General features: G+C 45.0%; 6 protein-coding genes across 7 annotated transcripts; 2 read left to right on the plus strand and 4 right to left on the minus strand.

Annotated features, from left to right (window-relative positions):
- Window positions 1-44: 44 nt before the first annotated feature.
- LOC135349235 (uncharacterized) lies at window positions 45-6,625 on the minus strand. Its single transcript, XM_064547744.1, has 13 exons — window positions 6,508-6,625; window positions 6,130-6,456; window positions 5,176-6,073; window positions 4,938-5,069; window positions 4,499-4,884; window positions 3,694-4,020; window positions 2,733-3,636; window positions 2,538-2,690; window positions 2,104-2,384; window positions 1,518-1,850; window positions 757-1,426; window positions 518-661; window positions 45-461 (listed from the first exon to the last, which is right to left on the minus strand). The coding sequence occupies exons 1-13, from the start codon at window positions 6,556-6,558 to the stop codon at window positions 175-177; spliced, it is 4,893 nt and encodes a 1,630-aa protein (XP_064403814.1). The 5' UTR covers window positions 6,559-6,625; the 3' UTR covers window positions 45-174.
- A 37-nt stretch (window positions 6,626-6,662) lies between these two features.
- Window positions 6,663-11,268, minus strand: LOC135348442 (uncharacterized). The gene is made up of 7 exons (XM_064546658.1): window positions 11,148-11,268; window positions 11,050-11,097; window positions 8,642-8,944; window positions 8,336-8,531; window positions 7,824-8,075; window positions 7,380-7,553; window positions 6,663-7,234 (listed from the first exon to the last, which is right to left on the minus strand). Exons 1-7 carry the CDS (start codon window positions 11,223-11,225, stop codon window positions 6,780-6,782), a joined length of 1,506 nt encoding a protein of 501 aa, XP_064402728.1. The 5' UTR covers window positions 11,226-11,268; the 3' UTR covers window positions 6,663-6,779.
- A 29-nt stretch (window positions 11,269-11,297) lies between these two features.
- On the minus strand, window positions 11,298-13,661 carry LOC135348441 (uncharacterized). Its single transcript, XM_064546657.1, has 6 exons — window positions 13,308-13,661; window positions 12,916-13,224; window positions 12,667-12,871; window positions 12,200-12,550; window positions 11,990-12,151; window positions 11,298-11,897 (listed from the first exon to the last, which is right to left on the minus strand). Exons 1-6 carry the CDS (start codon window positions 13,356-13,358, stop codon window positions 11,380-11,382), a joined length of 1,596 nt encoding a protein of 531 aa, XP_064402727.1. The 5' UTR covers window positions 13,359-13,661; the 3' UTR covers window positions 11,298-11,379.
- A 124-nt stretch (window positions 13,662-13,785) lies between these two features.
- LOC135348443 (uncharacterized) lies at window positions 13,786-21,112 on the plus strand. Its single transcript, XM_064546659.1, has 15 exons — window positions 13,786-14,173; window positions 14,553-14,632; window positions 14,929-15,040; window positions 15,100-15,363; window positions 15,429-15,501; window positions 15,558-15,875; window positions 16,389-16,747; window positions 17,299-17,608; window positions 17,660-17,869; window positions 17,913-18,171; window positions 18,473-19,000; window positions 19,154-19,794; window positions 20,387-20,608; window positions 20,666-20,761; window positions 20,871-21,112. Exons 1-15 carry the CDS (start codon window positions 13,950-13,952, stop codon window positions 20,877-20,879), a joined length of 3,705 nt encoding a protein of 1,234 aa, XP_064402729.1. The 5' UTR covers window positions 13,786-13,949; the 3' UTR covers window positions 20,880-21,112.
- LOC135348448 (proton-coupled folate transporter-like) lies at window positions 21,063-23,088 on the minus strand. The gene is made up of 4 exons (XM_064546664.1): window positions 21,808-23,088; window positions 21,667-21,750; window positions 21,378-21,543; window positions 21,063-21,329 (listed from the first exon to the last, which is right to left on the minus strand). The coding sequence occupies exons 1-4, from the start codon at window positions 23,009-23,011 to the stop codon at window positions 21,164-21,166; spliced, it is 1,620 nt and encodes a 539-aa protein (XP_064402734.1). The 5' UTR covers window positions 23,012-23,088; the 3' UTR covers window positions 21,063-21,163.
- Window positions 23,089-23,116: 28 nt separating this feature from the next.
- On the plus strand, window positions 23,117-25,598 carry LOC135348447 (proton-coupled folate transporter-like). Of its 2 annotated transcripts, XM_064546663.1 has the most exons (6): window positions 23,117-23,295; window positions 23,378-23,863; window positions 23,972-24,634; window positions 24,788-24,871; window positions 24,930-25,098; window positions 25,213-25,598. In XM_064546663.1, exons 2-6 carry the CDS (start codon window positions 23,380-23,382, stop codon window positions 25,472-25,474), a joined length of 1,662 nt encoding a protein of 553 aa, XP_064402733.1. In that variant the 5' UTR covers window positions 23,117-23,295; window positions 23,378-23,379; the 3' UTR covers window positions 25,475-25,598. The 2 variants fall into 2 exon arrangements, with proteins under 2 accessions (XP_064402733.1, XP_064402732.1); XM_064546662.1 differs by having other exon boundaries at window positions 23,378-24,634.
- The last annotated feature ends 1 nt before the right edge of the window (window position 25,599 follows it).

Here is a 25,599-nt window from a genome sequence, read left to right on the forward strand (position 1 = left end):
AGCAACACAAAGTCATAACAAACACCCACTTGTAACTAACTTCATTAATTGGGCGTACAGTAAATATGTACCTAACAATTAATATCCAGAGGCCATTGATTACCTCATAGAAGCAGTAATTAAGTGAATACAAAATAAAACTTACCAAATAAAAAGAAATGTGTACAGTTAAAGTCATTGCCTCATGTTGACATCATCATAGATATCACTAGTGTGTCCCAGTCCATCCTCACGCTCAGCAATGGTTGCATAGCTACTACTCGTGAGTCTCTCATCCACACTCTCATACACCGGGGGGAGGGGCTCTGACATATCGTACAGAGGGTTGTCAAACTCATGCTCTTGTAGCGAGGAGGAGGGTGGGCCAGTAGGGAGGGTGTTGGGTTGAGGCTTGGTCTCACACACACCGTACACTGGGTTGTCCATATTATTGTCATTATCAACTGTTCCTCCTCCACCAACTGCAGGGAGAGCAAGTTATTGTACAGTACACACACACACTGAGAGATAGACCTACAGTTGTATTTAGATGAATCTTGCTTGTTCTTGAGGATAATGAATATGACAATGACCACCACTAGCACTGCAGTCAGTACAATGCCCACTAGTCCCCCCACCACACCACCAGCTATAGCAGCTGTTGCACCATCTGATCTAGCCTCTGTAGTAGGAAATATATATATATAGCATTAGGGATTCAATGAATCTAATTACGCATATTTCCCCCACTGGTTGGAATGATAAGGAAGTGTTTACCTTGTGTGCACATCCCTCCAGTGAAGCCAGACACACACTCACAACTGAAGGAGTTGACACCATCCACACACACACCATTTCCACTGCAGTTCCTATTCTCACAATCATCAATGTCAGTCTCACAATCAGCACCAGTGTAGCCAGGTTCACAGACACAGGAGTAAGAGTTCAACTCATCCATACACTGTTCATTCTCGTTGCAGTTAATGTTCAAACCTTCACATTCATTGATCTCTGTCTCACAAAGCTCTCCAGTATAGCCTGGAGTACAGTTACAGAGGAAGCTACCGGGACCATCCACACACACACCACTCCCACTGCAGTCTACATCAGCACACTCGTCAATCTCTGTCTCACAAAACTGTCCAGTGTATCCATGGTTACAAGCACAGGTTCCTGATCCCTCACCGTCCACACAGCTGCCTTGGTTACAGTCTATAGGCTCTGACAGACATTCATCGAGAGTCTCACACAACACTCCATAGTAATACTGGCCACACTCCACTCTGAAGCTCATGTTGAGGTTACCATAGCCATGTATTCCAGGGTAGTTGAATGGTGGGCTAAGGGCAGCACCAGCAGTAATGTTGGGATGCTCTCTCCAGCGATCAACCAGTTGAATGGGAAAAGTACCATCGTTATCATGGACTTCTATGTAGACCTGAGCACCCTGCAGTGATGAGAGAGTATAGGAGGATTAAGAAATGGACACTATTCAAATTAGCTAATTTAAAAGTTTCATACAATGTTGATTGTCATACCTGCCATGCTGTGGTGATGCCAGTCAGCCTGAGGGGGTTGTCTAATCCCAGCCAGGTGGACCCAGTGAAGTCAATGGGAGCATCATCCCTGTTGATCTGTGAGGTCATCAGATCACTCATGCAAGAGCTGGTTCCATCAGCTGAGTCATCCAGTGTCTTCACACAGAATGTGAATATGTTGTCACATCTTCGATTAGTAGTACTGCACACACCAGCTTGGCGACTACCATCACAGCAGTTGCTGGGACCACGTCTTTGACCAGTGTTGGTAGGGTTGGTGTAGTTGTAGATCCTCACAATGATATCATAGTCTCCATGCACACACAGCTGCAGCTACAAGCATCACACACCATCCTGTTATACACACTGAGCTTACCATCAGTAGGAGAAGAAGTGATCCCTGCAATAGCAGACCCATCACACACACACACACGTACCTCTATAGCTTCTCTAGCTAGCTAAGCAGTCAAAGTACACTGTGCGTGGGTGTACATAAGGGGGAGGGGCTTGTTGTCACTGAATGTGGTAAAAATCCAAAGGGGGAGGGGCTTGTGAATGGAATGCAATAATAGTACACAAATCAAGAATGTACAACACTGAGTTTGTTCTGAACACTATTCTGCACATAGTCATACACAGGTGCTACTGGAGTCACATAGTCTGATACTGCAGTATAAAGTACGTCCTCAAAATCTGCATCTCCATAAATTGGATTGATCAGTTCTGCATCATTGAGTGATCCCTGGCTGCCATATATGGGGTTGTCAAACTCTGCAGTTTCTGAAGTGATGCTATTTGTTCTATTAGTCCTGTTCTCAGTAATCCCATACACTGGGTTGTCTCCAGGGATATAGGAAATGGTGTCTCCTGTGGAGAACAACACCGTAATTATAGTAAATCCTTTTATGAGCTACTGAAACATGTGTCAGTACTCAGATCTTGTTGCAAAGTAAACCACAGCAGGTAACTAGGTCAACATTGTGTGTAGCTACTTCCATGTTAGGTACACAAACAGCTTACCTTGCGAGTGAGTGTCTTGACTGGTCTTCCCCTGATCATGAGCTCTCCTCCACACACACACCACCACCACCACTAACAGGAGCACGAGTATCAGCATCACTAGGAGACCCCCCACCACTCCTCCTATTAGAGCACTACCCAACGCTGCAGGAGCTATACAGAGTACATAATTAAATTTTTTATTATTTACAATACCTGCAGTGATGCTGCACATCTCTCCAGTGAAGCCAGACACACACTCACAACTGAAGGAGTTGACACCATCCACACACACACCATTTCCACTGCAGTTCCTATTCTCACAATCATCAATGTCAGTCTCACAATCAGCACCAGTGTAGCCAGGTTCACAGTCACACAGGAACATGTTCACCATGTCAACACAACCACCATTTCCACTGCAGTTTATACCATCACATTCATCAATGTCAGTCTGGCAAATGGTGTCAGTGTAACCAGGGAAACAATCACAATCAAAGCCGTTAACTCTGTCAGTACAGTTTCCTTGTCCACTGCAGTTTAGGATCACACAATCATCAATGTCAGTCTCACATCTCTGTCCAGTGTAGCCAGGATCACATGAGCAGGTGAAGGTGGCTATTCCATGAGAGCAGTTACCATGGCCACTGCACACACTCTCCATTAGCAAGCACTCATCAATATCACCCTCACAATCAGCACCAGTGTAGCCAGCCTCACAGACACAGGTGTAGGAATCAACGCCATTATTACATGTTCCTCTGTCATTGCAATTTCTGTTGAAGCAAAAGTTTTGACTCTCACAGTTTGCACCAGCGTAGCGAGGGTCACAGTCGCAAGTGGAACTAGTAAATCCATTCACACACGTTCCTCTGTCACTGCATGTGACAGCATTGGACTCACAATGATTGAATATCTCACAACTGCTTCCAGAGTAGAATGGAGCACATAACACAGTAAGACTAACAGAGATGGAAGGACTGGCACTTGGTGAGGTAGGTAGTGTGGTTGGCAATCCCACTGAGAGACTCGGATCAAGTCGATACATTGCTATGTTATCAAAAGTTAATGGTGGATAGCCATCAAAATCATTCACTTGTATGTAAAGCTGATGAGCTCCCTGCAATAAACAAGAGATGGTATGTAAATGGAAGTGTACTAACACAATAATCACTACCTCCCAGGATGTTGTTAGTCCAGTCAGATTGAATGGATTAGGGAGTCCTAGTACAGTAGGTTCTGAGAAATCAATGGTTGCCCCATTTTGAGCAGTCCTGGGACTGATTGCAAAAAATCCGGGAGCAGTATTGGGACACACTACAGCAGTACTGGCACGTGGCATCAGGCAGTAGATAAAAAAGGTGTCACAACGCTCCCCTCCACTACATGGTCCATTGCCTGGTTCAGAATCACAACATCGATCAACAGAGCGTGTGTTGGATGGATGACTATAGGAGAGCATCTCCACTTGTACCACATAGTCTGCAAACACCAGCACACTGAGCTGCAAGCATTGGGACTCTCAACTGCAGCTACTGACTATTATACCACTCACCTTCCCCAGCCATACACACAGGCAGCTCATACACACCACAAGGAGTCTCATTCTCAGCAGATCTCAGCATGCAGTACTGTATTACTAGATGTTTTGTGAGCATCAATAGCTAGTATATTGTTTGATATGTTAACAGCTAGATGAGAGATATTGATGACTCGGCTAGTACTGCATTCCATCAACACTATGTGTAAGTGCTTGGAAACCTCACAAAGGAAGGAAAACAAAATATACAGGATGTTCTTCCATGCATGACCTGTAGCCTTTCTTATAGAAGACACATTCCATTGGTAATCACCCGTAGCTAGCTACATGACCACACCACTCAAACTTTAAGCGACCAACCTATAGGTAAAATTATAGCTAGATCTACAGCAATTGTGAATACGGGCAAACAGTAATAATATAGCACATAATAATAAAGTCATTGCCTCATGCTGACATCATCATAGATACCACTAGTGTGTCTCAGTCCATCCTCACGCTCACCAATGGTGGCATAGCTAACATTCACACTAATCATGAGTTTCTCATCCACACTCTCATCCACACTCGGGGGGAGGGGCTCCGACACATTACACAGTGGGTAGTCATACTCTTGTAGAGACTCAGAGGAGGGGGATGGGGCAGTAGTGAGGGTGTTGGGTTGAGCCATCTCACACACACCGTACACCACGTTGTTCTGACATGGTATGTCGTTGGAGGTGGGTGTGGCAGTAGGGAGGGTGTTGGTTTGAGGTTGAGCTGTGTTCATCTCACACACACCATACACCACGTTGTTCTGACATGGTATGTCTGTTCCTCCTCCACTAACTGCAGGGAGAGCATCACAGTACACACACACACACACTGAGAGATAGACCTACCGTATTGTGATGACTTCTTATTTTTGAGGATAATCACTATGAGAACAGCTATGACAGCAACCAGTACAACGCCCACTAGTCCCCCCACCACACCACCAGCTATAGCAGCTGTTGCACCATCTGATCTAGCCTCTAGTATAGAAAGCAAACATGATGAAATACTTAACAGCATTCACAATGAAACTAAGATAAGCAACAGGAGGTGTATACATTGTTGTCATAGCAAGTCAGTGTTTACCTTGTGTGCACATCTCTCCAGTGAAGCCAGACACACACTCACAACTGAAGGAGTTGACACCATCCACACACACACCATTTCCACTGCAGTTCCTATTCTCACAATCATCAATGTTAGTCTCACAATCAGCACCAGTGTAGCCAGGTTCACAGTCACACAGGAACATGTTCACCATGTCAACACAACCACCATTTCCACTGCAGTTTATTCCATCACATTCATCAATGTCAGTCTGGCAAATGGTATCAGTGTAACCAGGGAAACAATCACAATCAAAGCCGTTAACTCTGTCAGTACAGTTTCCTTGTCCACTGCAGTTTAGGATCACACAATCATCAATGTCAGTCTCACATCTCTGTCCAGTGTAGCCAGGATCACATGAGCAGGTGAAGGTGGCTATTCCTTGAGAGCAGTTACCATGGTCACTGCACACCCTCTCCATTAGCAAGCACTCATCAATATCCACCTCACAATCAGCACCAGTGTAGCCAGCCTCACAGACACAAGAGTAGGAATCAACGTCATTATTACACGTTCCTCTGTCATTGCAATTTCTGTTGAAGCAAAAGTTCTGACTCTCACAGTTTGCACCAGCGTAGGGAGGGTCACAGTTGCAAGTGGAACTATTAAATCCATTCACACACGTTCCTCTGTCACTGCATGTGACAGCATTGGACTCACAATGATTCAATATATCACAACTGTTTCCAGAGTAGAATGGAGCACATAACACAGTAATACTAACAGAGATGGAAGGCCCAGTACTTGATGACCCTGTGGTTGTCATTCCCACTGAGAGACTCAGATCAAATCGATACCTTGCAATACTATCAAAAATTACTGATGGTGGAAGATAGTCATCAAAATCACCCACTTGAATGTAAAGCTGATGAGCTCCCTGCAATAACAAGAGATGGTATGTAAACTGAAGTGTACTAACACAGCAATCATTACCTCCCAGGATGTTGTTAGTCCAGTCAGATTTAATGGATTAGGAAGTCCTAGTACAGTAGGTTGTGAGAAATCAACGGTTGCCCCATTTTGAGCAGTCCTGGGACTGATTGCAAGAAATCCGGGAGCAGTATTGGGACACACTACAGCAGTACTGGCACGTGGCATCAGGCAGTAGATAAAGAAGGTTTCACAGCGCTCGCTTGATCTGCTACATGGTAAACCATTGTCTGGATCACAACATTGACCATCAGAGCGTGTGTTGGATGGATGAATGTAGGAGAGCATCTCCACTTGTACCACATAGTCTGCTGACACCAGTACACTGAGCTGCAAGCATTGGGACTCTCAACTGCAGCTACTGACTATTATACCACTCACCTTCCCCAGCCATACACACAGGCAGCTCATACACACCACAAGGAATCTCATTCTCAGCACTATATGCAATAACTTGCCAGGCTTCTAAGCTAGAGCAACTTTATAGTTTATAGTATCCTGTTTGCATGCCACATAAAGGGAAGTGAATTCTTACATCCTAAATTCAACTAATCATTACATGATCACATTCCCACAAACCACTTAAACTACAAGCAATGCAAGCAAAAAAAAATGGAATAAAAACCATAAACACACACACATGTACACTATAGCTAGTGTCCAGTCAACAGTTTACTAGTACTAAAGTCATGTGATTCCTCCTCCTCTGAGTCAGAGGCCTCCTCCAAGTGTTCCCTAGTTACAACACTATAACCATCAGTCATGTTCTCCCTAGTGACAACACTGTATTCCTCCTCCTCTATATGCTCTCTACTGACCACACTGTACCCAGCCGGTAATGGTGGCTCTGTGACTTGAGAGTAGGAACCACTGTCTACTAGAGAATTGTTCTCCATATGTTCACGGGATATTTGACTGTATTGAGAGTGTATCGGCTCTTGTGGAGGAGGGGATGGGGTCATGTGATTGTCATGTGATAATCCTCCTTGACTGAGTGCACCATAGAGGGAGTTGTTGAAGCCATGTCCGGACTGAGAGTTAGTGTTAGGGGAGACGGTATAGTTGGGGTTGTCCATTGGTCCAGTGCGCAGTGCGGCCACCTCAGAGTCTGTGCATGAAGGGAGACAGTATGCTACAGCACTGCTATGGCAATGAATCCCCTAACAACTACAGAATACAATGTAGGTTATAAAACACCGACACTCCATTAATAACACATATCTTAAGCTACGGGTGTTAATTACAATGCTCACCAGTGTTGCCAGTGAGCATGACTTGTTCATCCCTCCGCTTCTTCTTGAGACAGTTTAGACACATGACCACGACTAATAGGCTCAGCACTATCACTGACACAGTCCCCAAGACTCCGCCCACTACTGCACCCACTGTCCCGCCACTCATAACAGAACCGCTGCTCTTAACTACACCTGCAATCATAAGAAAAGTTCATTGTAACACTGGCCCATAACTTTAGGTTTGGATTGTCCATAATTTTCTGAAAGCTTAAAGTAAATCAAATCAAAGTCATTTTGGGGCTGATTTGTTGAAATCAGGTCCATTTATAATTAGGAACTGAACATACCATCTGAAAGGTTTTTCGCAAGCTTTCAGAAAATCAAAATTTCACTTTCACAAAAATTGGAATTCAAGTTTGGTAATCAAAAGCAGCCATTATACACTCGTATTTGAAATATTACCTCGAACGTTTTCCTTTGACTGGGCAGCACCCAACACTGTCACCCCCTGCATAGCCTGTGTTGCGACCCCCTGCATAGCCTGAGTTGTGACCCCCTGCATAGATAGTGTCATTGTCTCCTGTGAGGTTGCCTGTACAGTAGTTGATAGTTGTGTGGTGGGAGTCAATGTCAGAGGAGAAGAAAGAGGAGAAGAATCATCAGAGGAGCTCTTAAGAATGGTGGGGGGCTCTGGTGTGGCTACTATCAAAGGCTCTGTAAGTGAAGCAATAATTATAGTGATTCCCAAAGCCAGCTAACAAGTGTTAATGGCTGAAGCCAACCTATCCTGGCCTAGAGGGGAGTCAGTGTGTGTACACTGCCTCCACATAAGGTAACGCTATTAGGCAGAATGCTTGTAATAGGAACAAAAGCTAATAACTTACAAATATGTTATTCTAGGATTGTTACACGAAAGTATTGATTGTCTCACAGTCGAAAATAAACTCAAAACAACGCAGGTGTACAAAACTCACTTTTTGTGTGTTTGACATTCCTCACACGAGCACTGAGAGCGAGGGTCACGTCTCCACGCCCCACACCCCTCACAATACGAGGGGGCGGGAACTTGTTACTGGTAACCAGAGGGTCCCAATCAGCAGCCAATACATTCACTAGTTCCCTCACATCGCGATCAAAGTCAGCCACCAGCACCAGCAGCTTGAAGCCATCCTGTGCGGCAGTGCATGTTACACACTATGAGGCTCAGAACATAATCTCATAATTTATAGTGTATTTTGTCATCTACATAGTTTATTTATACTATCCAATGTCTACTTCACCTTCCACTGCTCTCCGCTGAGTGTGAGGGGATTACCGAGTCTCTTCCGTTGGTTAATCCATCTCCTCTCTCCAGGGAAGCTCACGTTGTCAGAGTCCATTGACACCAGCCCCAGATCAACAGTACTCCATCCCTCCGGACAAACTAGTCTCTCGAAGCTCCTCTCTTTTATATAAGGTCCCGTAGTAGTGTGTATTAGTCGAGGGAGGAGACAAAGAGTGAGAGCGTTGTCACAGGGATCCAGGTGACACAGAGTAGTGGAGAGGGAGTCACAGCAGCGGCCAGTGTAGAGTTGATGTGATGGGTTTTGATTAGTTGGGCGGAGCCCGACCGTCCCTGACGGGAGGTCGGGGGATACGCTTATATAGGATTTGTACTTGTGTATTATGTAATACTGCTTGGAGCATCATGAATATAATCATTTTAAGTGGGTGTTAAACGCAATATGCACCGCACTGCAACACACTGGCTGGCACTGAAAACAACATGACTTTGCTACTAAATTAAAAGAGCAAGAATGGCCCAAGTGCTACAATGTTTTGGATGTGGGGATGAGCTATCAAGGCCTGGTAACAGGAGAGCTCTTGATGGTCCAGCTGGAAAGGAAGTGTTGGACCTGTGGACAATGCTACTGGAGAATGAGGAAGAACAGATGTGTGCTGATGTCGACATTAACAGTATTGTAAATGGCAGTGATAAAAACAGATTGCCCAAAATGTGCAGGAAATGTTTCGGTAGATATAGCAGCTTTCTTGAAGCACAGGTAATAATGAAAATAAAATTTGTAATTAGCTGAAAGAAGTAACTAAGTCTTAGGTCACACTGTCCACATAAACATGACTTAGAACAAATATCACAGCACAAGCAATTGAAACCGAGATCAACATGTTTGTAATTGTCAATATTTCGGAAAAGACTATCCCTTCTACAATCTGTAGTGTTGAAGTTTGAAGCATATTCTTTAATCTCATTATTAACTTGATGGTAAATTCTTGCCTTTAAAAGGGTTACACGTGATGGTTTACCATCTCGACCTGCTCTACCAGTCTCTTGTACATAGCTACTGATATCGTCTGACAGGCCAACATGAATGATTTACCGAATGTTGGGACAATCAACACCCATACCAAATGCCATAGTAGCTACAACAATGTGAAGATTGCCATCACCCTTAAATAAACGAATGATTTCAGATTTATGGGCTGGATCAGTGACACTTGTAAACATGTCCACGAGGTGAAATTCAGGAAGATCAGGTGCATCATCAGGATTTGTGAATGCAGCTCCAAGGTAATCCTTAAAGAAGAGGTACATGTCACCACACACTCCAAAAGAACGTCCATATATGATTGTTTTGGGAAACTTGTTTCTCTCGATTACCAATTTCTGGGCCAAGTTTTGGAATGTCTCTGGTATACTTTTGAACAATCCAACAGCATAAATCAAATTTGGGATTACTGGGACTCTCGTAATGACAAATGGGTTTCTTAGGCCAACAATACGAGAAATGAATGAAATGTCACTTCGGGTAGCTGTTGCTGTTAGCGCCATCACATGAACTGATGTTGGAATGAGGCTGCGCACTTCTCTAATTCTCAACAGCATTTGCCTGAAAGTCTCACCCCTGCAATAATATTATTGGTACACATGTTAATAAAAAACAATGAGTCAAATACATACCATTTCTTCACACAATGAACTTCATCGATTATCAAAGCCTTGAGTCTATTAGCATACACATCTCCCCCCAGAAGTCTTCTCCAATGCTTCTTGCTGATGATCATTTCAGGTGTAAAGAATACTAGCTGATACTTTCCATGGAAGATCGCATCCATTGTAGCTGCATCAGACATCTCGCCCGAGACATATGTGCTAGATGCCTTTAGAACAATAGATGGCTACCTATATATAGAATAAAAGCATCCAGCTTAGAATGATCTAGTTACGTGTAAACAGCTCATATTCACATGTACGTATAATTATATGTATGTTCTATCTAGCCTTACATACCTGATCATGAATGATGGCCAGCAGAGGAGTGACTACTTACTACAATAGAATAACCTTTCTCCTTCTCCAATATTTTGTCAAATGCTGCAGGCAAACAAGCATAGCAAAGGCTCTTTCCAAATCCAGTAGGCAATACAGCAAGACATCTCTGCCTCTCAGAAAAGAAGTGACTACTTCCAAGCTCGTTAGCAGCTTCTGTGACAGCTTGTGTAACTTTCTCCATTTTGCTCATGGCAGCTCCGCCCAGCTGCACACCCACCTAGCTAAGTGGGTGTTAACCAACCACTTGCAATACTGCAATCTGATTGGGCTGCACTCCTCAGTGCAGCAGTACAAATCCTATATAAGCGTGTCACCCGGCCACCCGTTGGGAACGGGTACCGGGCTCCGCCCAGCTAGGTTTTGATAGGACGATAGTAAGAGCTCTAGTGAAGCCTCACAACATACCTGGATAGATTGAAGTGATTGATAACAACAGACTATACACTGTGCCTTACTAAGGATAGTAGTGTTAATATTAGAAGGGCTCTAATCTTCATTGTCGTCCAGTCCTCCACTGTGACTATAGTATACATGTATAACACTTCCAGTTCCTTCAACGGTGTGGGAGGAGACTCATTGCGCATGCCCGGTGTAGAAGTGCGCATGCGTATAAATAATTGGCTGTACAATAATTATCATTATAACATAAACATAATAATAGAAGATCAAACAAATAACACAGCTAGTCTAGGAGGATATGTCCAGTGCACTTGGTTCACAATAGTCAGGATTATCAAACACCTCACAGTTCACTGACTGCTGACTAGCCACTCTCCTGATAGTTCCGTCACCATATTCGCCGTACGGATTAAGCTGGTTGCTTGATAGGCTGTGTGGTGGGGGAGGGGGCTGGGAGGGTGGGAGGGGATACCCCTGCTCTCCAGGAGGGAGGTCATAATCAGCCTCGTCAATGCGTGGTGGTTTCACTGGTAGAGGGGGATACCCCTGCTCATCAGGAGGGAGGTCATAATCGTCCTCATCAATCTGAGCTGGTTTGGCTGGCATAGCATCAGGTGGAATGGCATAGTCATCATTGCTGGCTTCCATGGAGAAGTAGAGAGGATTGTCATTGTCTAGAGTGCGCTCAATGTCGACTGTTTCGTAGAGTGATGTGCTATTGTAGACAGGAGCAGGACTGACATTGGAGCTAGACACTGCCGAGTTGTTCATAGTCACCATCACATAGTTGGGATTTTCCAGAGACTCTGAAGAAGAAATGTCAATTATTGAGATGACAATAAGTGCAAAATTGCTCAATAATAATATGCAATTTACAGTACAACTAATAGCTACTCACGTTTAGCTGCTGCTGGGTCACTGATCTTGAAGCTTGCGCTGCTCTTTTTCTTGTACCACCAAATCACCAATACAATTGCTATGACAACCAGTACAGAACCAATCAGGAGTCCAATCACTAATCCAGCAACACCCCCTTCGGACAGACCGCTAGCCTGGGGGTCTGGTAAGAAACTATGATAAAATGTGTTCGTTTCATTCAATAACTTACTTCCACCGCCCAGTGTCGTATTGCTTGGAGCAGTTGTATCTTCAGTACTAGCTGTAGTATTTGTTGCAGTAGCTATTGTACTAGCTGAAGTGCTTGTTGCTGCAGTCTTCACTGTGGTTGTGGTCTGTCCTGGGAGACTAGTTGTAGCCATTGGCAATGTTGTAGAGGGAGGAATAGTATCAGGTGTTGTCTCACTGTTTGGAGTAGTTGCTTCTGCTGTTGTTGATGGGACATTGGTAGTTGCTGGTACGGTTGCTTCTGCTGTTGTTGGTGGTGTATTGGTAGTAGCTGGGACTGTTGCTTCTGCTGTTGTTGATGGGACATTGGTATTAGCTGGGACTGTTGTGGCCACTAAAGTGTAACATATTATGTACAGTCAAACACAATTATGGACATGTTTTCAATGTACTTCCTTAACTGTACAATACACATCTGTTCAGTGCATGCACACACAATGCCGTACTCACCAACAGCCTGATCACAATTAGCTCCAGTGAAACTATCAGTGCATCTCAACAGAATACTGACTCCTAATGTATTCCCAAACTCTCCAATGATAGTTTCTGTTACCATTTCATCACTATTAAATGTATTTCTAGAAATGGTGAAGCGATCTATTAAAGCTTGTGTCCGTTGGGTATTTGTTACTGAGACAACCACTCGGAACACCCCCTATTGAAGATACATGATTATAGGGATTAGTTAGAATTACTTACCGGCCATTGTCCAATGTCAGGAGAGAAACTGACTGGATTTAATAAAACATCAGTTTCCAAGAATTGGCCAAAATTAACTGTTACACCACTTAGAGAATCATGATTGAAAGATCTCTCCCCATAGTTGCATGGATTGGAAGACTCATCTTCTTGTGCACAGACATTAAACATATTGCGGCAGCCTTGGTTGCAGTTGTTGCTTGGTCTACAGCACAGTCCTGTCGTGTCAGTACTGTTACTGTCCAGGTAGGAGTGCAGCGTCATCTCAAGGACAAACTGCGGACCATTCTGTCCACACACTCCTCTCAGCTGCAGGCAATGAAAACCAGTAACTTAGTAACACATTCTATAGCAAACATGTTGTATTTAGTCTGTAAGTAAAGGGGGTGTACCTGAGACAGACACACTAGTTGAATGAACAGCATGATCCATGGTTGAAACATGTTGCTTAATAGCACAGAATCTCTTGTTGTCTCAGTTAGCTATTGACTTGATCTGATCTAGATTTAGCAGCTAGCTCAACCAACACACATCACAGGTTGTATGTGGTCTATTAATGCAATTACAGTGTCACAGCTATTACCTAATTAGTACAATTAGCTACCTTGTGTGGAATTGTTGTAAGTATTCATGAGAACAATCCATAAAACAGTGTACACAGTCTAGTCTGTATCTATGTATGTCACCATTCCATGTAGCTGTAGATGCATTGCAGTAGATCTATGTCTGCAATAAATCATCATGCAGCAATGCAATAGATCTGCACTGCATTTTAGTGATGCAAGGGTTAGGGTTAGTGATGCAAAGTGGGTGGGGCTGCTAAGTGATCTAGTCTCGCGGGCCATACAAAAAAATTAATGGGCGTGTCACCTTGCCCCATTGTTTACATTGATAAAATAATTAGCACAACGTGGTACTAGTGAAAGATCATCTACGTCTAGTCTAGTCTACGAACGTCGCTGACCGCTCCTAGTGTACCCAGTCAGCCTCCTAACGAGTAGCCCAGTACTATGAGCCTCTGAGCCTCTGAGGGAATGCTGAAGCCACTAGAACTACTGCTCCTAGTGTGTCTGGTGTGTGTGTGTGTGCCCACCAGAGCCCAGGACTGGAGACAGTGTCCAGTGAGGGACTACACATCACCAGCCGTGAGGGACAGAGGGACACTGGGGTCACTGCTAGACACTGCTAGAGTCACCAGAGACAGTATTGTGAGCAATGACCTGCCATACGAGGATATCCGTAGGGAGATCAGTGAAGTGTGAGTAGTGTGTGTGGTGTGTGCACCTGTGCTGTGTGGTGTGTGTTGTATCAGCCTCAAGGGCAATCAATAATCTCTCTCATCTTATTCTCAACCACACACCTAATTCCTCAAAGGGTGACTGTTGTTTTTGAGTTCCCACACGTTTCCTGCAATTATATATCCCAAACTTTCACACGCATAATTACAATGTCCTTTTTATTAGTGAATAATAAACGTTACATTTCCATTGCCAACTCCCCAAATTGTTATTTCCGTGGCATCACAAGGCCAGCTAATATCATCACCACTCTATGGGTTCCTATCACGTCAGCACCATTAATGTCGCTACTTGTATCACAGTACTGAGTGGCTTCATTAATCCTCCTCTCTCTTATAGCTACAACCAGAGTGGTCTCAGTGTGGAGCCATTTGTGAGTCTGTGGATACAGTACTCAGAGAACTACCTCTACCTCTCATGTGAGTCAGCCTGCCACTGAATGATGGTGTCCAATGAATGATGGTGTCTAGAGGGGCACTGCTTACTGTACATTGTCTGCTTACTGTACAGTGTCTGCTTACTGTACATTGTCTGCTTACTGTACAGTGTCTGCTTACTGTACATTGTCAGCTTACTGTACATTGTCTGCTTACTGTACATTGTCTGCTTACTGGTATTGTAGCATCTGTTGTTGGCTGATGTGTGTCAGCACATGTTGTGTCTATAGGTTATGTGTATTTACTAAATGGGATTTTTTTTATTGTTTATCCTGCAGCGTTTGTATTGTTTGTGGGTGTGGTCTTCCCGCTGGTGGTGGTGGGGTTGTGGGCGTTCTGGGAATGTTGTCACGAGACTGACAGAGAACACGACGATCAGGATGACCACAGGTGAGTGGGCGTGAGTGTGTGTGTGGTGTGTGGGTGTGAGTGTGCGTGTACCCTTACAGACATCATACTGTGAGGTCCCAAGCTCTCACCTGGTCACTATCAGTGATTGTGTTTCTCCTGCTCCTCTTGCTGTGTGTGTTCCTCGGAGTGTTACTAGCAGGTAACTCTCTCGTCAGCTCTGGTGTACGGAGTGGGGGCGTGGCAGTGGGTGTGGTCTTACCTGAGCTAGCTAGAGTGAGGGACAATGCGTTGGAACAAGTGGAGCACTTGCTAGTGGACGACTACAATCAACTATTAGAGAGTGTGGAAGGCAATGTTCTGAAGTAAGTGTTGGACTGGCCCAGATTACTGCCTCCTTAACTAATGACTTGTGTTCTCCCTCGTGTAGTTCTGTTGGCCCTGGAGTAGCAGCCGCAGTGACGATTATGACACAGAATGACACAGATGCCTTCCAGGCCATTGTAAGCTGTTCACCACTGTGTGTGTGTATACCTGTTACCGTGACTACCCGCTACAGCTCCTAGAGGAGGTGAAACTGGCACACAGTCTACACAACCATACCGAGTCTCTAGTGACCTCATTGTCTGGTCTTCAGTCAATGTTACTAGCTATCAATGAATCATTGGTTGACCTATTGACCTCGTGCAATGCTGTGATGAACTCAGCCCTCGGCAACTCAAGTGTGGGTGTGGCTTGTGGGAATTTGACAGCTATCAATGCGGACAGTTTATACCCTCGTATCCATGGTGATGTGGAGGGTTGGAGGTCCTTACTGACAGAGCTAAACCAACTACTCCCTATTCAGCCTCAGCCCAACACCCTCAACACAACACTGGTGGGTGGAAGTATTCATAATGATTTAAGCACATACATGTCCTATATATATACCTAACCCCACACTATCCTGTAGGTTGCCTTGTGTATACCTAACCCCACACTATCCTGTAGGTTGCCTACCTTGTGTATACCTAACCCCACACTACCCTGTAGGTTGCCTACCTTGTGTATACCTAACCCCACACTATCCTGTAGGTTGCCTTGTGTATACCTAACCCCACACTATCCTGTAGGTTGCCTACCTTGTGTATACCTAACCCCACACTACCCTGTAGGTTGCCTTGTGTATACCTAACCCCACACTATCCTGTAGGTTGCCTACCTTGTGTATACCTAACCCCATACTACCCTGTAGGTTGCCTTGTGTATACCTAACCCCACACTACCCTGTAGGTTGCCTTGTGTATACCTAACCCCACACTACCCTGTAGGTTGCCTACCTTGTGTATACCTAACCCCACACTACCCTGTAGGTTGCCTTGTATATACCTAACCCCACACTACCCTGTAGGTTGCCTACCTGACTGACTCCACCCTCAACACCACCACTGACCATATCGGCCACTTGAGCTCTTTTGGTCGTTCTATTGAGAACTTCCTACAGGAAACAGTGGGCTATTACAACTCAACGTTGACCTTTGACCTACCAAACTCTCAGTCGCAGTTGGACGAGTTTCTAGGACCACGTTACCTTGGCAATTGGGAGGTCATCCGCTATGCCTGTACTCTGACCTTTGCCCTCTTTGTCCTAGTACTAGGGGTGTGTCTACTAGTCCCTATTGGGCGTGGTCTCCTGAGCACTGTGTATAATGGAGAAGATGATATGAATCACTTGGAGACTGCTCATCAAGCAGGAGCAACTCTCAAAAAGTGAGCCTCAAAATCCAGCAAATTTTACAAAAGTATCTGCATAACTTTAGTTCCGTTGGTCCAATAACGTTAATGATTTTCTGAAAGCTTAGGGAGAAGCCTTTCAAATGATGTATTGTTGGGGCCTTAATTTGTCATTTTCGGGCTTGGCTATAATAATCCATGGTGGTACAGCCTAACCCCTAACCCCTAACCCTATAATAATCCCTGGTACAGCCAAATTGGCAAATATTTTTTTCTCTCTAAATGAACTTTGATGACATCACTTAAAAAGATCATCATAACAAACATTATGGCCAAGGTATACTGTACCTAACCCTAACCCTAACCCTAACCCAAGGTGTACTGTACGTTAAATAGAGCATCTTTGAACGGCCTTAACTTTAGTTCCATTTGTCCAATAACATTAATTTTTAGAGAGAGGCTTTCGAATAATATGCAAAAGTCTACACCTGTTTTTGACCAAGTATATGATTATTGGCTGTGTTATTTTCCAAATTTCATCTGTTTCGGTAGCTCCCATTGATATAACCTCCCTCCTATATACGCAGAGTGACCTTTGTACTTGTGGGGGTGTGTGCTGTGTCTGCCGCTGGTTTTGGAGTATTCCTTGTTTTGGGCGGAGTTCTTGGACGTTCATGTGGTCGTCATGGTAACTTCTCGTCTCTCCTAGACAACGTGGTGGACCACAGTGACTCGTGGGATGATGGCTACCCTCTAGGAGATTGGATAATAGGGAATACCTCTTATCCCCTCACTGTAGGGGGTGTGGTTAACAGTTGCCGTGGAAACCTCTCGTTGTACGAGTCACTACAGCTCGGTGTTAGGTTGAACCTCAGTTCCCTCAGCTTCAGTGAGCAGGTACTAGTGTGTACTGTACTGGATAGCTACTCACGATTGTGCTCTGTACAGGCTCAGTCAATGTATCATGATGCCATGCGTGGTCTGGCCAACACCCTCCCACTATACACACCCCTCACACCCTCACAAGCCTCACTCCTCACACTCCTACACAACACCTCCACCCTCTCACTCAACTGGTCCCTGCCTCTAGTACCTGATGCTATATTCACGCAAGACTTTATTGGACTTTCTCAGCTACAGCAAATTATCAATTCTACAGTAAGTATTAGTTAACTTGATATGTTCATACTAACTTATTCAGGAATCTGCTGTGTTGGGAATGTCCTCCTCTGTTGGCAGCGTTAGCAGTGAATCATTGTCAGCCAGTTTATCATCTGCTGAGAGTGCTCTGACTGATCTAATAGCATACATCACTGCGGACCTGATACCCAGTGTGAATGAGAGTGGTGCTAGACTAGCCGAGTGTCTGGTGATGAGTCAAGCTGATCATGTGATGACAGTGAGTGAGGCATTAGCTGTGACAGTCAGAGACAGCAGCATCACGCTAGCCAGGAGAGAGTGTAAGCACACACCTCACACCACACACACACCAAACCACACACACACACACACACACACACACACACACACACTCCACACCACACACCCCACACACACACACACACACACACTCCACACCACACACCCCACACCCCACACACACACACACACACACACTCCACACCACACACACTCCACCCCACACACACACACACACACACACACTCCACACCACACACACACACACACACACACACTCCACACCACACACACACACACACACACACACACACACACACACACTCCACACCACACACACAGTGTCTGTGGCTCTAGATAATGTCACCCAGCAGCTACTAGACTACAGCTCCTCCTCCCAGCAAACCCTCCAATGCCAGGCTGGATCTTGCCTCTCTCTGGCCACATTATTCGATCAGTTCACTACTGCCTTCTGTACTGAGTTAGTCCCTGGCATTGATATCTACTGGACCACACTACTGGCCATTCTAACCCTTTCTCTGCTAATACTGCTACTCTCTCTCTTCCTTGCTAGTCGGTTCATCGATCCTGACCTAAAAGAAGCGATGGCTAAGAAGTTTCATCTCTGGAGCTCTGTATTGGAGCAACTCAGAGCGTTGTCATGGTTATTACTGTCGCTAGGGATTGCTTTGTGGTTTGTAGTTACCGTGGCTACAGACGAGTTCTTTCTAATGAGGTTTTGTGATGGCGCTAATTCGATATGTTGCGTACAGTGTGTGTGGGGTGTGGGTGTGGTCTTCATCCTACTAGCAGCTATAGTGGGCGGAGTCTCGAGAGTCTACCAGTGTGTCATCGTCTACAGGATAACACGTGAGCTCTCAATATGTTGACATTGTTACATGATTATAATTATATGATGTGTACACGATGTCCTGAGCTTACGTGATAACTCATTATATCAACCATCTATCTCTTAGTGTCATATGCTAGTGTACATGACCTCATGACCTCCCACCCCCTCAGAGTGTGCTCATGCCAAGGTCAAGCGTTACTGGGTGGACCGTAAGAATGCTCTCCAGTTCTACACACAGCTACTCGTTCTCCTGCTTCAAGACGTCCCCTTCTTGATCTTAGCTGGAGTCTACACCACACGTCCTAACCCTCTGACTGTATCAGCACTGTTCACCATCACCAGCTCACTCACTGGGATACTAGCCTATATACTCTACCTAGTGCTAGAGAGAGGGAACATTCTAGCATACTGCACTTGGTTGAAGAAGGCACTCACAATAAATGGCTGTCCTAAAAAGGCTACATTAGAGGTGACCAGTCCGGAGGGTCTTGATAACGGCCATGCCAACGGTGGTATACCTATGATGAATAGGAGGAGACCTCGTGGTCGCTATGGCAGCAGCGAATCCGACCAATCAGACGACTCACAAACCACAACTCAACAAGATGGTGACTGGCAGTATGCTACTACAAGACTATCAAATATTCCTGAACAACCTGAGGGGTTGGAGATGATACGAAGAGCCCCCCTGAACTTGTCCCCCCCAAGCCCCCCACGCAGTTACCTCTCACCTAGTCCCCCCCCAGGGAGACCACTTGTCCATGTAGTACCCCACCTAGAGGACAGCGGATCATACAGTGAACTCAGCCAGGTGAGTAAACAACAGATGATATAATAATTATAGTTACAGACCAATTCCAGTACTTTCTTTGAACGCCCATAACTTTATTTCTGTTGGTCCAATATTGTTAATTTAATAATTTTCTGGAAGCTTAAAGAGAAGCCTTTCAAATGATGTGTTAAAATCTAACATTTCGTCAGTACACATTTTTTGGCCTCCGACCATGGGCTATATATAATCCATGGTACATCTAAATTGGTAAATACTTTTATCACTCAAATATGAACGTTGATGATACCATTTGAAAGGTCTCCTTCTAAGCTTTCAGATATTATAAAATTGTAGAAATTAGACCATCACAACTCTAGTTATGAGCTAACTCTAGTACTCTGGTTGGTCTGTAGTGTGTGTGTGTGCATTACCATGGCAATAATGTTTTAAGAGCTTCGTAACTAGTCCCCCCCACCCACACCACACACACACACTACCCACACAACACACACTACACACACACACACACACACACACACTACCCACACCACACACACTACACACACACACACACACTACCCACACCACACACACTACACACACACACACACTACCCACACCACACACACAGGCACAGGGGTCTGCCAGTGTGATGCTGGATCACCTAGATCCCAGTAATGAGTCCGCCCTGGCTCTAAGGAGAGAGGCAGCCATACAACAACCCATGGTGGGCGGAGTTGAGATCGCTCCGAGGGGATTTGCCACGCCCACTAGCAGTGACTGTGGCAGTATCTACACTGTGTCAGAATACCCAGGCTACCTCAGCTCTCAGCCAGCAGACGATTACTACAGAGTAAGTCATCTGAAAATATGTCATGTGATATAATTATGTCATGTGATTTCTTATTAGGACGAATACAGTGACAGTGACTTGTCTCAGCTCCACTCTCAACGTGGCGGTAGACACACCCTCCGAATGGGCGTGGCCATCGGAGAGGTCTCCATGGTGAGGACAAGACTAGTATTGTATTCATGCCTCGTAGGTTGTGTCGTAATGGCCTGTTGAATGCATAACTTGAGTGCTCCATAACTCTCTCACTGTCACTCCTCTACAGGACGTGTGAGTGTGACCATGAGAGACCACACCCCTTCAGACAGTGACGGTGAGCTAGCCCCTCCCCCCTAACTCGGACTGAACAGACACAACACCACCATCACATGCAAACACTCTCAGAGGACTGACTAATAATTATTATACTTACTCAACTTTATTAATCCAATATCTGACTTATTTTTGTGCTCTCAAATCAACTTTCAATAATTATTATTGCTCGACATACGATATTATTGATTTCCACATTATGAAAATAAATATAAAAACAGTGATTGAACAAACACTCAATGCATGCTAGTTGATAACAGATGCTTCTGGTGTGTTGCCATGATAGAGGGCATTGCTGGTTAGAGGAGCAGACACTTCAGTAGTGGACACGAGTGGTTCAATAACCTGTTTAACCTGTTTCTCTAGACCTGGTCCCGAGGAGCGGCTACACCGTGACACAACCAGGAACACACTGCAGAGGACACCATACAATTACAGACACACAGTTTCAATGGCTTACATTCCAAAGGGCCAAGTCATAGCACAGAGGGCGGCAACAAAGAAGAAGATGTTGCCAGCCGGCCACCCAAGGTTGATTGTAATATAGGGCAGTAGAAAGAAGAACAGAATGGTGGCACACACGGAGGAGAGCACTTGAGCAGTGGCCACTACTGAGAACAATGCCCCTACACAGAAACACATGCACATCAGGTGACAAGCATAAGTATACACTGTCTCTAACACCTAATAATGTGCAGGCATTGATCAGGTCATGAATAAAGACATGCCAGCATAATTATAGAGCTAACCTTGGTCTTCAGGGTTCACAGTTTTGGACATGATGCTGCGAATAGCTGGGAAACCAAGAGCACCAACTCCACCCAATCCTCCAACTGCATGTACAATTATTAGGAATCATTATTTTGTCATAATTACACACATCAACTCACCTAGGAACATTTGCCAGGTGACCTGCACGAAGGCAATCCCCACATTGGCCCCAGCGGCCCAAGCAAAGCCAAACAACATGATGACAGGATCAGGAACCTTCAACACCACGAGTAAAGGCAGGAGGGAGAACAGGGCTAGTCCAAATGCCCCTAGAGCCATGGCTTGATACAAGCCAATCAGATTAGGGTTCCAACTTAGCGGAGGGCTTAGCAGAAACAAGGTGCTGATGTCAGTATTTCCAACTGCCTGAAAATAGCCGATGAACATTGCTCCAACACCCAGCCATAACTTCCAAGCAGAGTACTCTTTACTGAAGAATAGTTTTAGTCCACGAATGGACATCTTCAACATTGAAGCATTTTGTCTTCTCTCTCTTCGTTGATTGGATGTGAGTGACTCTGGTAACCAAGCAACGACATATATAATCATGAGAATGCTGGAGCCGAGGTAGAGATACTCTGGCCCTGGAAACATGCAGTGAGTAGCATTCAGCCATTGCCCATTGAGTAGTAATGCAAGCGCTCCACCAACGAAGATCATGGACTCCATAACTCCTAGTCGCAGAGTCAGCCATCGCGTAGAGGTCACATCAGCAGTATAAGCAAACACCACAGTGAGCATGCCAGGGAACCCGCCCACGAGGCCATTAATAGCGTTAATGCCTGGCAGTATCTCCATCGGCCAATCAGCATACATCAGTAGAATTGTCAGTGCTGAATTAGCGATGCCAGCAATCCCAATGACAATCATGAGTGGTTTCCGACCGATCCTATCCGATAATGGGCCGTACAAAATTGTGGCGATAATTCCCGGGAGTTGCCCGGCAACACCATTGATCACACTCAGGTAGCTAGACTTCTGTGTGACAATCAGTTGAGTATCGTTTCCTAGGAAAGAATCTAACACATCGGCATTCATGCAAAAGTTGAACTCTCCAGTCCAATTAAGCTCCTCCCTGAACAACTGTCGACCGTAGCTATTGTAGAAGTATTGCTGATAGATAGAGTTCTGTAGTAGCATACCAAATGTGAACAGTAACAACACAGGCTCAGCAGCCAATATGAACTTGTGTCGAAACTTCAACAACAGAGCCACTGGTTTGGGCCATTTTATTTGCTCCTTTGACTTTGTATTAAGTGTCTGAATGGAGGTGGTCTCGGTTGAGATGAGAGGAGTCTGTTCATTGCCTTTATTCTTGTCCATTGCAAGTCTCTAGCTAGCTACAGGATATCTAGGTCTAATTAATACAGTATATACACAGTGCATTTTTTAGTTTGAGCAAAAGGAGGGAGGGGCTTGTTAGCTGGAATGCCGATTTGCAACTGCCTCACAGGTGAAGTGAAGCAACTAGCTATAGACTATATAAGGTGATCCTGGTCTGGAGAAGCCAGAGAGAGAGAGCTTGGATCTCACACGTTCAACAGCTGTGCACTATAGTCTATAGAAGAGCTACATCTTGTCAGGAGGAGCAATCTAATATTCATGAGGTGAAAATGATAAGCTAAATCATAGGTCTATGGCTAAATCTAACAACATTCATAATGTTTTTCCATGCATGCACGGTTGCAGACATGGCTTCTAGATACAGCAGTGTATACAACAGTGGCAACCCACACGAGGCCAACAGTAACTACTGGAGGACAGCCTCATTCAGCTCCACCTACACCAAGAGCAGCTTACCCAGAGAGAGGCGCCCGTACAAAGCCCTGCAGTGTCTCACCTCATTCTATAATGCAAAGATTATCACGGTTGAACCTGTCATCTTTCTCTTCATGTTTGCTTACTACTTCTACAAAGTTGTCTTTGAGTTGTACGTCTTTAATCGACTCGGCCGAGAGACTATCCAAGAACATAATGAGTACAACATCACGACGTTTAACCATTGTCTGACCACCCAGGATATCAACAACTTCACATGGACCAACAGTAGCAGCACACCACCTGGAAACACTGTGGAAACAAGACTGGCTCATCTCACACTGATTGTAGGAGTTACTGCTCGCCTCCCCTCCGCTGTAACCACACTCATCTTTGGTCCTATCTCTGACAGATTTGGTAGGAAACCAACGCTCATCATCAGCCTAGTGGGGATGCTATTGAACTCTATAGTCGCTATTGTAATTGTACTGTACACTGAAAATATCTATTTCTTTATCCTTGGAGCTGGATTGAGAGGAATGTGCGGAGGGATCGCTGGTATCTTCACTGCTTGCTACTCATACATTGCAGACGTCAGTTCTAAGAAATGGTTGATTGTGCGCCTGGGTTTGTTGGAAGCCATGACCTTTGCAGCCGGGACTCTTAGTTTAGTAACTGCAGGTGTTTGGACGCAACTCAACAACTGTAGCTTTGGTCCACTGGTGTGGGTCACTCTCGGTTGTATGGTGGTGGCTATTCCGTATACTCTGTTTCTTCTACCGGAGTCTCAGGATAAGGAGGATATAAAAGAGGAGAAGAGGCCCAAGCCTCAAGCCGGCCCCAAGGCATTATTGAGAGGATTACAGATCTTCTTTGGACGTGGTTACCCTCGTTGTAAACTGTGGCTATTGTTACTAGTCATGATAGTAACCATCCTCAACACGACTGGTACCATGGCGATCATCACTCTGTTCCTGTTGCATGACCCCATTGAGTGGACTCCTATACACATCGGAGGTTATCTAGCAACCAGTGAAATGATGCATGGTCTGGCACTGGTAGTGGTGCTCCCTCTCCTGGTGTGTATGGGCATAAAGGACAGTTTGATAGCCATTATTGGTCTTATTCTGAGCATTGGAGCTAATGTCAGCCTTGGCTTTGCAGACAAGACATGGCAGATATACACAAGTAAGTGCTGAACTAGCAGTCCCATACAATATTGTTTGTTTAGGGACTTTAATGTCATTGTTATAGAGAACAGCTGGTGACTTGAAATCTCACATACACCCACACACACACTCACCCACACACACACCCACACATACACCCACACACACACAGTTGGAGCTATTCTGAGTGTGGATGCTCTGATTCTTCCTGGGGTGAAAGCCATGATGACCAAGACTGTACAACCGGTGGACCACGGTAAAGTGTTGTGGTGATGTAGCCACTGATAACACTATGATGTTTTCCCACATTACAGGAGCTTTGTTTTCATTTGTGTCAGCAGCCCAAGTGCTGGCTAGTGTGCTGGGCTTTGCTGTGTTTGTGCCAGTGTACACAATGTCTCTAGCCATTGATTGGTACCATGCTAGTGGCCTCTCCTTCCTCATCATGGCTGCACTGTACGGCTGTATGCTACCCATCATGATGTGAGCGTGTTATCATAACTCATTGTTGCAATTGTCATTGTTTATCATTGAACTAATGACAATAATGTTGTGCCCATGTGTTACCTGACCACACACACTGTACATGGCATGTAGGGTGGTGTGGTGTCTGCAGAGACGAGAGGAGAGTGCCCCTCCCCCTTCCCCTCAATCCCCTCCTCATATGATCACCTCTCCCTCGATTACTAGCCCCCCGAGACTAACAGGAGAGCATGAGAAACTGTTTACACATGTTCAATCAGAGTTAGGACAAGACATCTTGGAGAGAAGGAGCTTGTTTGGATCCTTTGGTGCCTCCACAGAACTAGAGAGGAGCTGCCAAAGCTCTAGATCTGGGAGCTTCAGATCTTATTATTGATCCCATTGTGTGTGTTTATGAATCACTGCTTTTGTGTGCTGGTCACTATTACTATACTATTGAGTGTTTGCATTCTCTTGTGATGCATTGTCTGTTTGCTTTGTATCAATCCTTACCCAACATGT

The sequence above is a fragment of the Halichondria panicea genome, chromosome 15, assembly GCF_963675165.1.
Source record: "Halichondria panicea chromosome 15, odHalPani1.1, whole genome shotgun sequence".
Classification (NCBI taxonomy): domain Eukaryota; kingdom Metazoa; phylum Porifera; class Demospongiae; order Suberitida; family Halichondriidae; genus Halichondria; species Halichondria panicea.

Coding starts and splice junctions, on each gene's coding strand:
- LOC135349235 (XM_064547744.1), bottom strand. CDS start 6,558: ATGAGATTCCTTGTGGTGTGTATGAGCTGCCTGTGTGTATGGCTGGGG. Junction 4,021..4,498: donor ATGATGTCAGCATGAGGCAA/TGACTTTATTAT, acceptor CAATGCTTGCAG/CTCAGTGTGCTGGTGTTTGC. Junction 2,385..2,537: donor TCAAGACACTCACTCGCAAG/GTAAGCTGTTTG, acceptor TGTTCTCCACAG/GAGACACCATTTCCTATATC.
- LOC135348442 (XM_064546658.1), bottom strand. CDS start 11,225: ATGTATACTATAGTCACAGTGGAGGACTGGACGACAATGAAGATTAGA. Junction 8,532..8,641: donor TCAGCGGAGAGCAGTGGAAG/GTGAAGTAGACA, acceptor ACTGCCGCACAG/GATGGCTTCAAGCTGCTGGT. Junction 7,554..7,823: donor GTCAAAGGAAAACGTTCGAG/GTAATATTTCAA, acceptor TTATGATTGCAG/GTGTAGTTAAGAGCAGCGGT.
- LOC135348441 (XM_064546657.1), bottom strand. CDS start 13,358: ATGTTTCAACCATGGATCATGCTGTTCATTCAACTAGTGTGTCTGTCT. Junction 13,225..13,307: donor AACTAGTGTGTCTGTCTCAG/GTACACCCCCTT, acceptor CATTGCCTGCAG/CTGAGAGGAGTGTGTGGACA. Junction 12,872..12,915: donor CTGACATTGGACAATGGCCG/GTAAGTAATTCT, acceptor TATCTTCAATAG/GGGGTGTTCCGAGTGGTTGT.
- LOC135348443 (XM_064546659.1), top strand. CDS start 13,950: ATGCTGAAGCCACTAGAACTACTGCTCCTAGTGTGTCTGGTGTGTGTG. Junction 15,364..15,428: donor GTGGAAGGCAATGTTCTGAA/GTAAGTGTTGGA, acceptor TCCCTCGTGTAG/TTCTGTTGGCCCTGGAGTAG. Junction 19,001..19,153: donor CATCGTCTACAGGATAACAC/GTGAGCTCTCAA, acceptor CCACCCCCTCAG/AGTGTGCTCATGCCAAGGTC.
- LOC135348448 (XM_064546664.1), bottom strand. CDS start 23,011: ATGGACAAGAATAAAGGCAATGAACAGACTCCTCTCATCTCAACCGAG. Junction 21,751..21,807: donor CACCTGGCAAATGTTCCTAG/GTGAGTTGATGT, acceptor TTGTACATGCAG/TTGGAGGATTGGGTGGAGTT. Junction 21,544..21,666: donor TGTGAACCCTGAAGACCAAG/GTTAGCTCTATA, acceptor GTTTCTGTGTAG/GGGCATTGTTCTCAGTAGTG.
- LOC135348447 (XM_064546662.1), top strand. CDS start 23,380: ATGGCTTCTAGATACAGCAGTGTATACAACAGTGGCAACCCACACGAG. Junction 24,635..24,787: donor GACATGGCAGATATACACAA/GTAAGTGCTGAA, acceptor ACACACACACAG/TTGGAGCTATTCTGAGTGTG. Junction 24,872..24,929: donor TGTACAACCGGTGGACCACG/GTAAAGTGTTGT, acceptor CCCACATTACAG/GAGCTTTGTTTTCATTTGTG.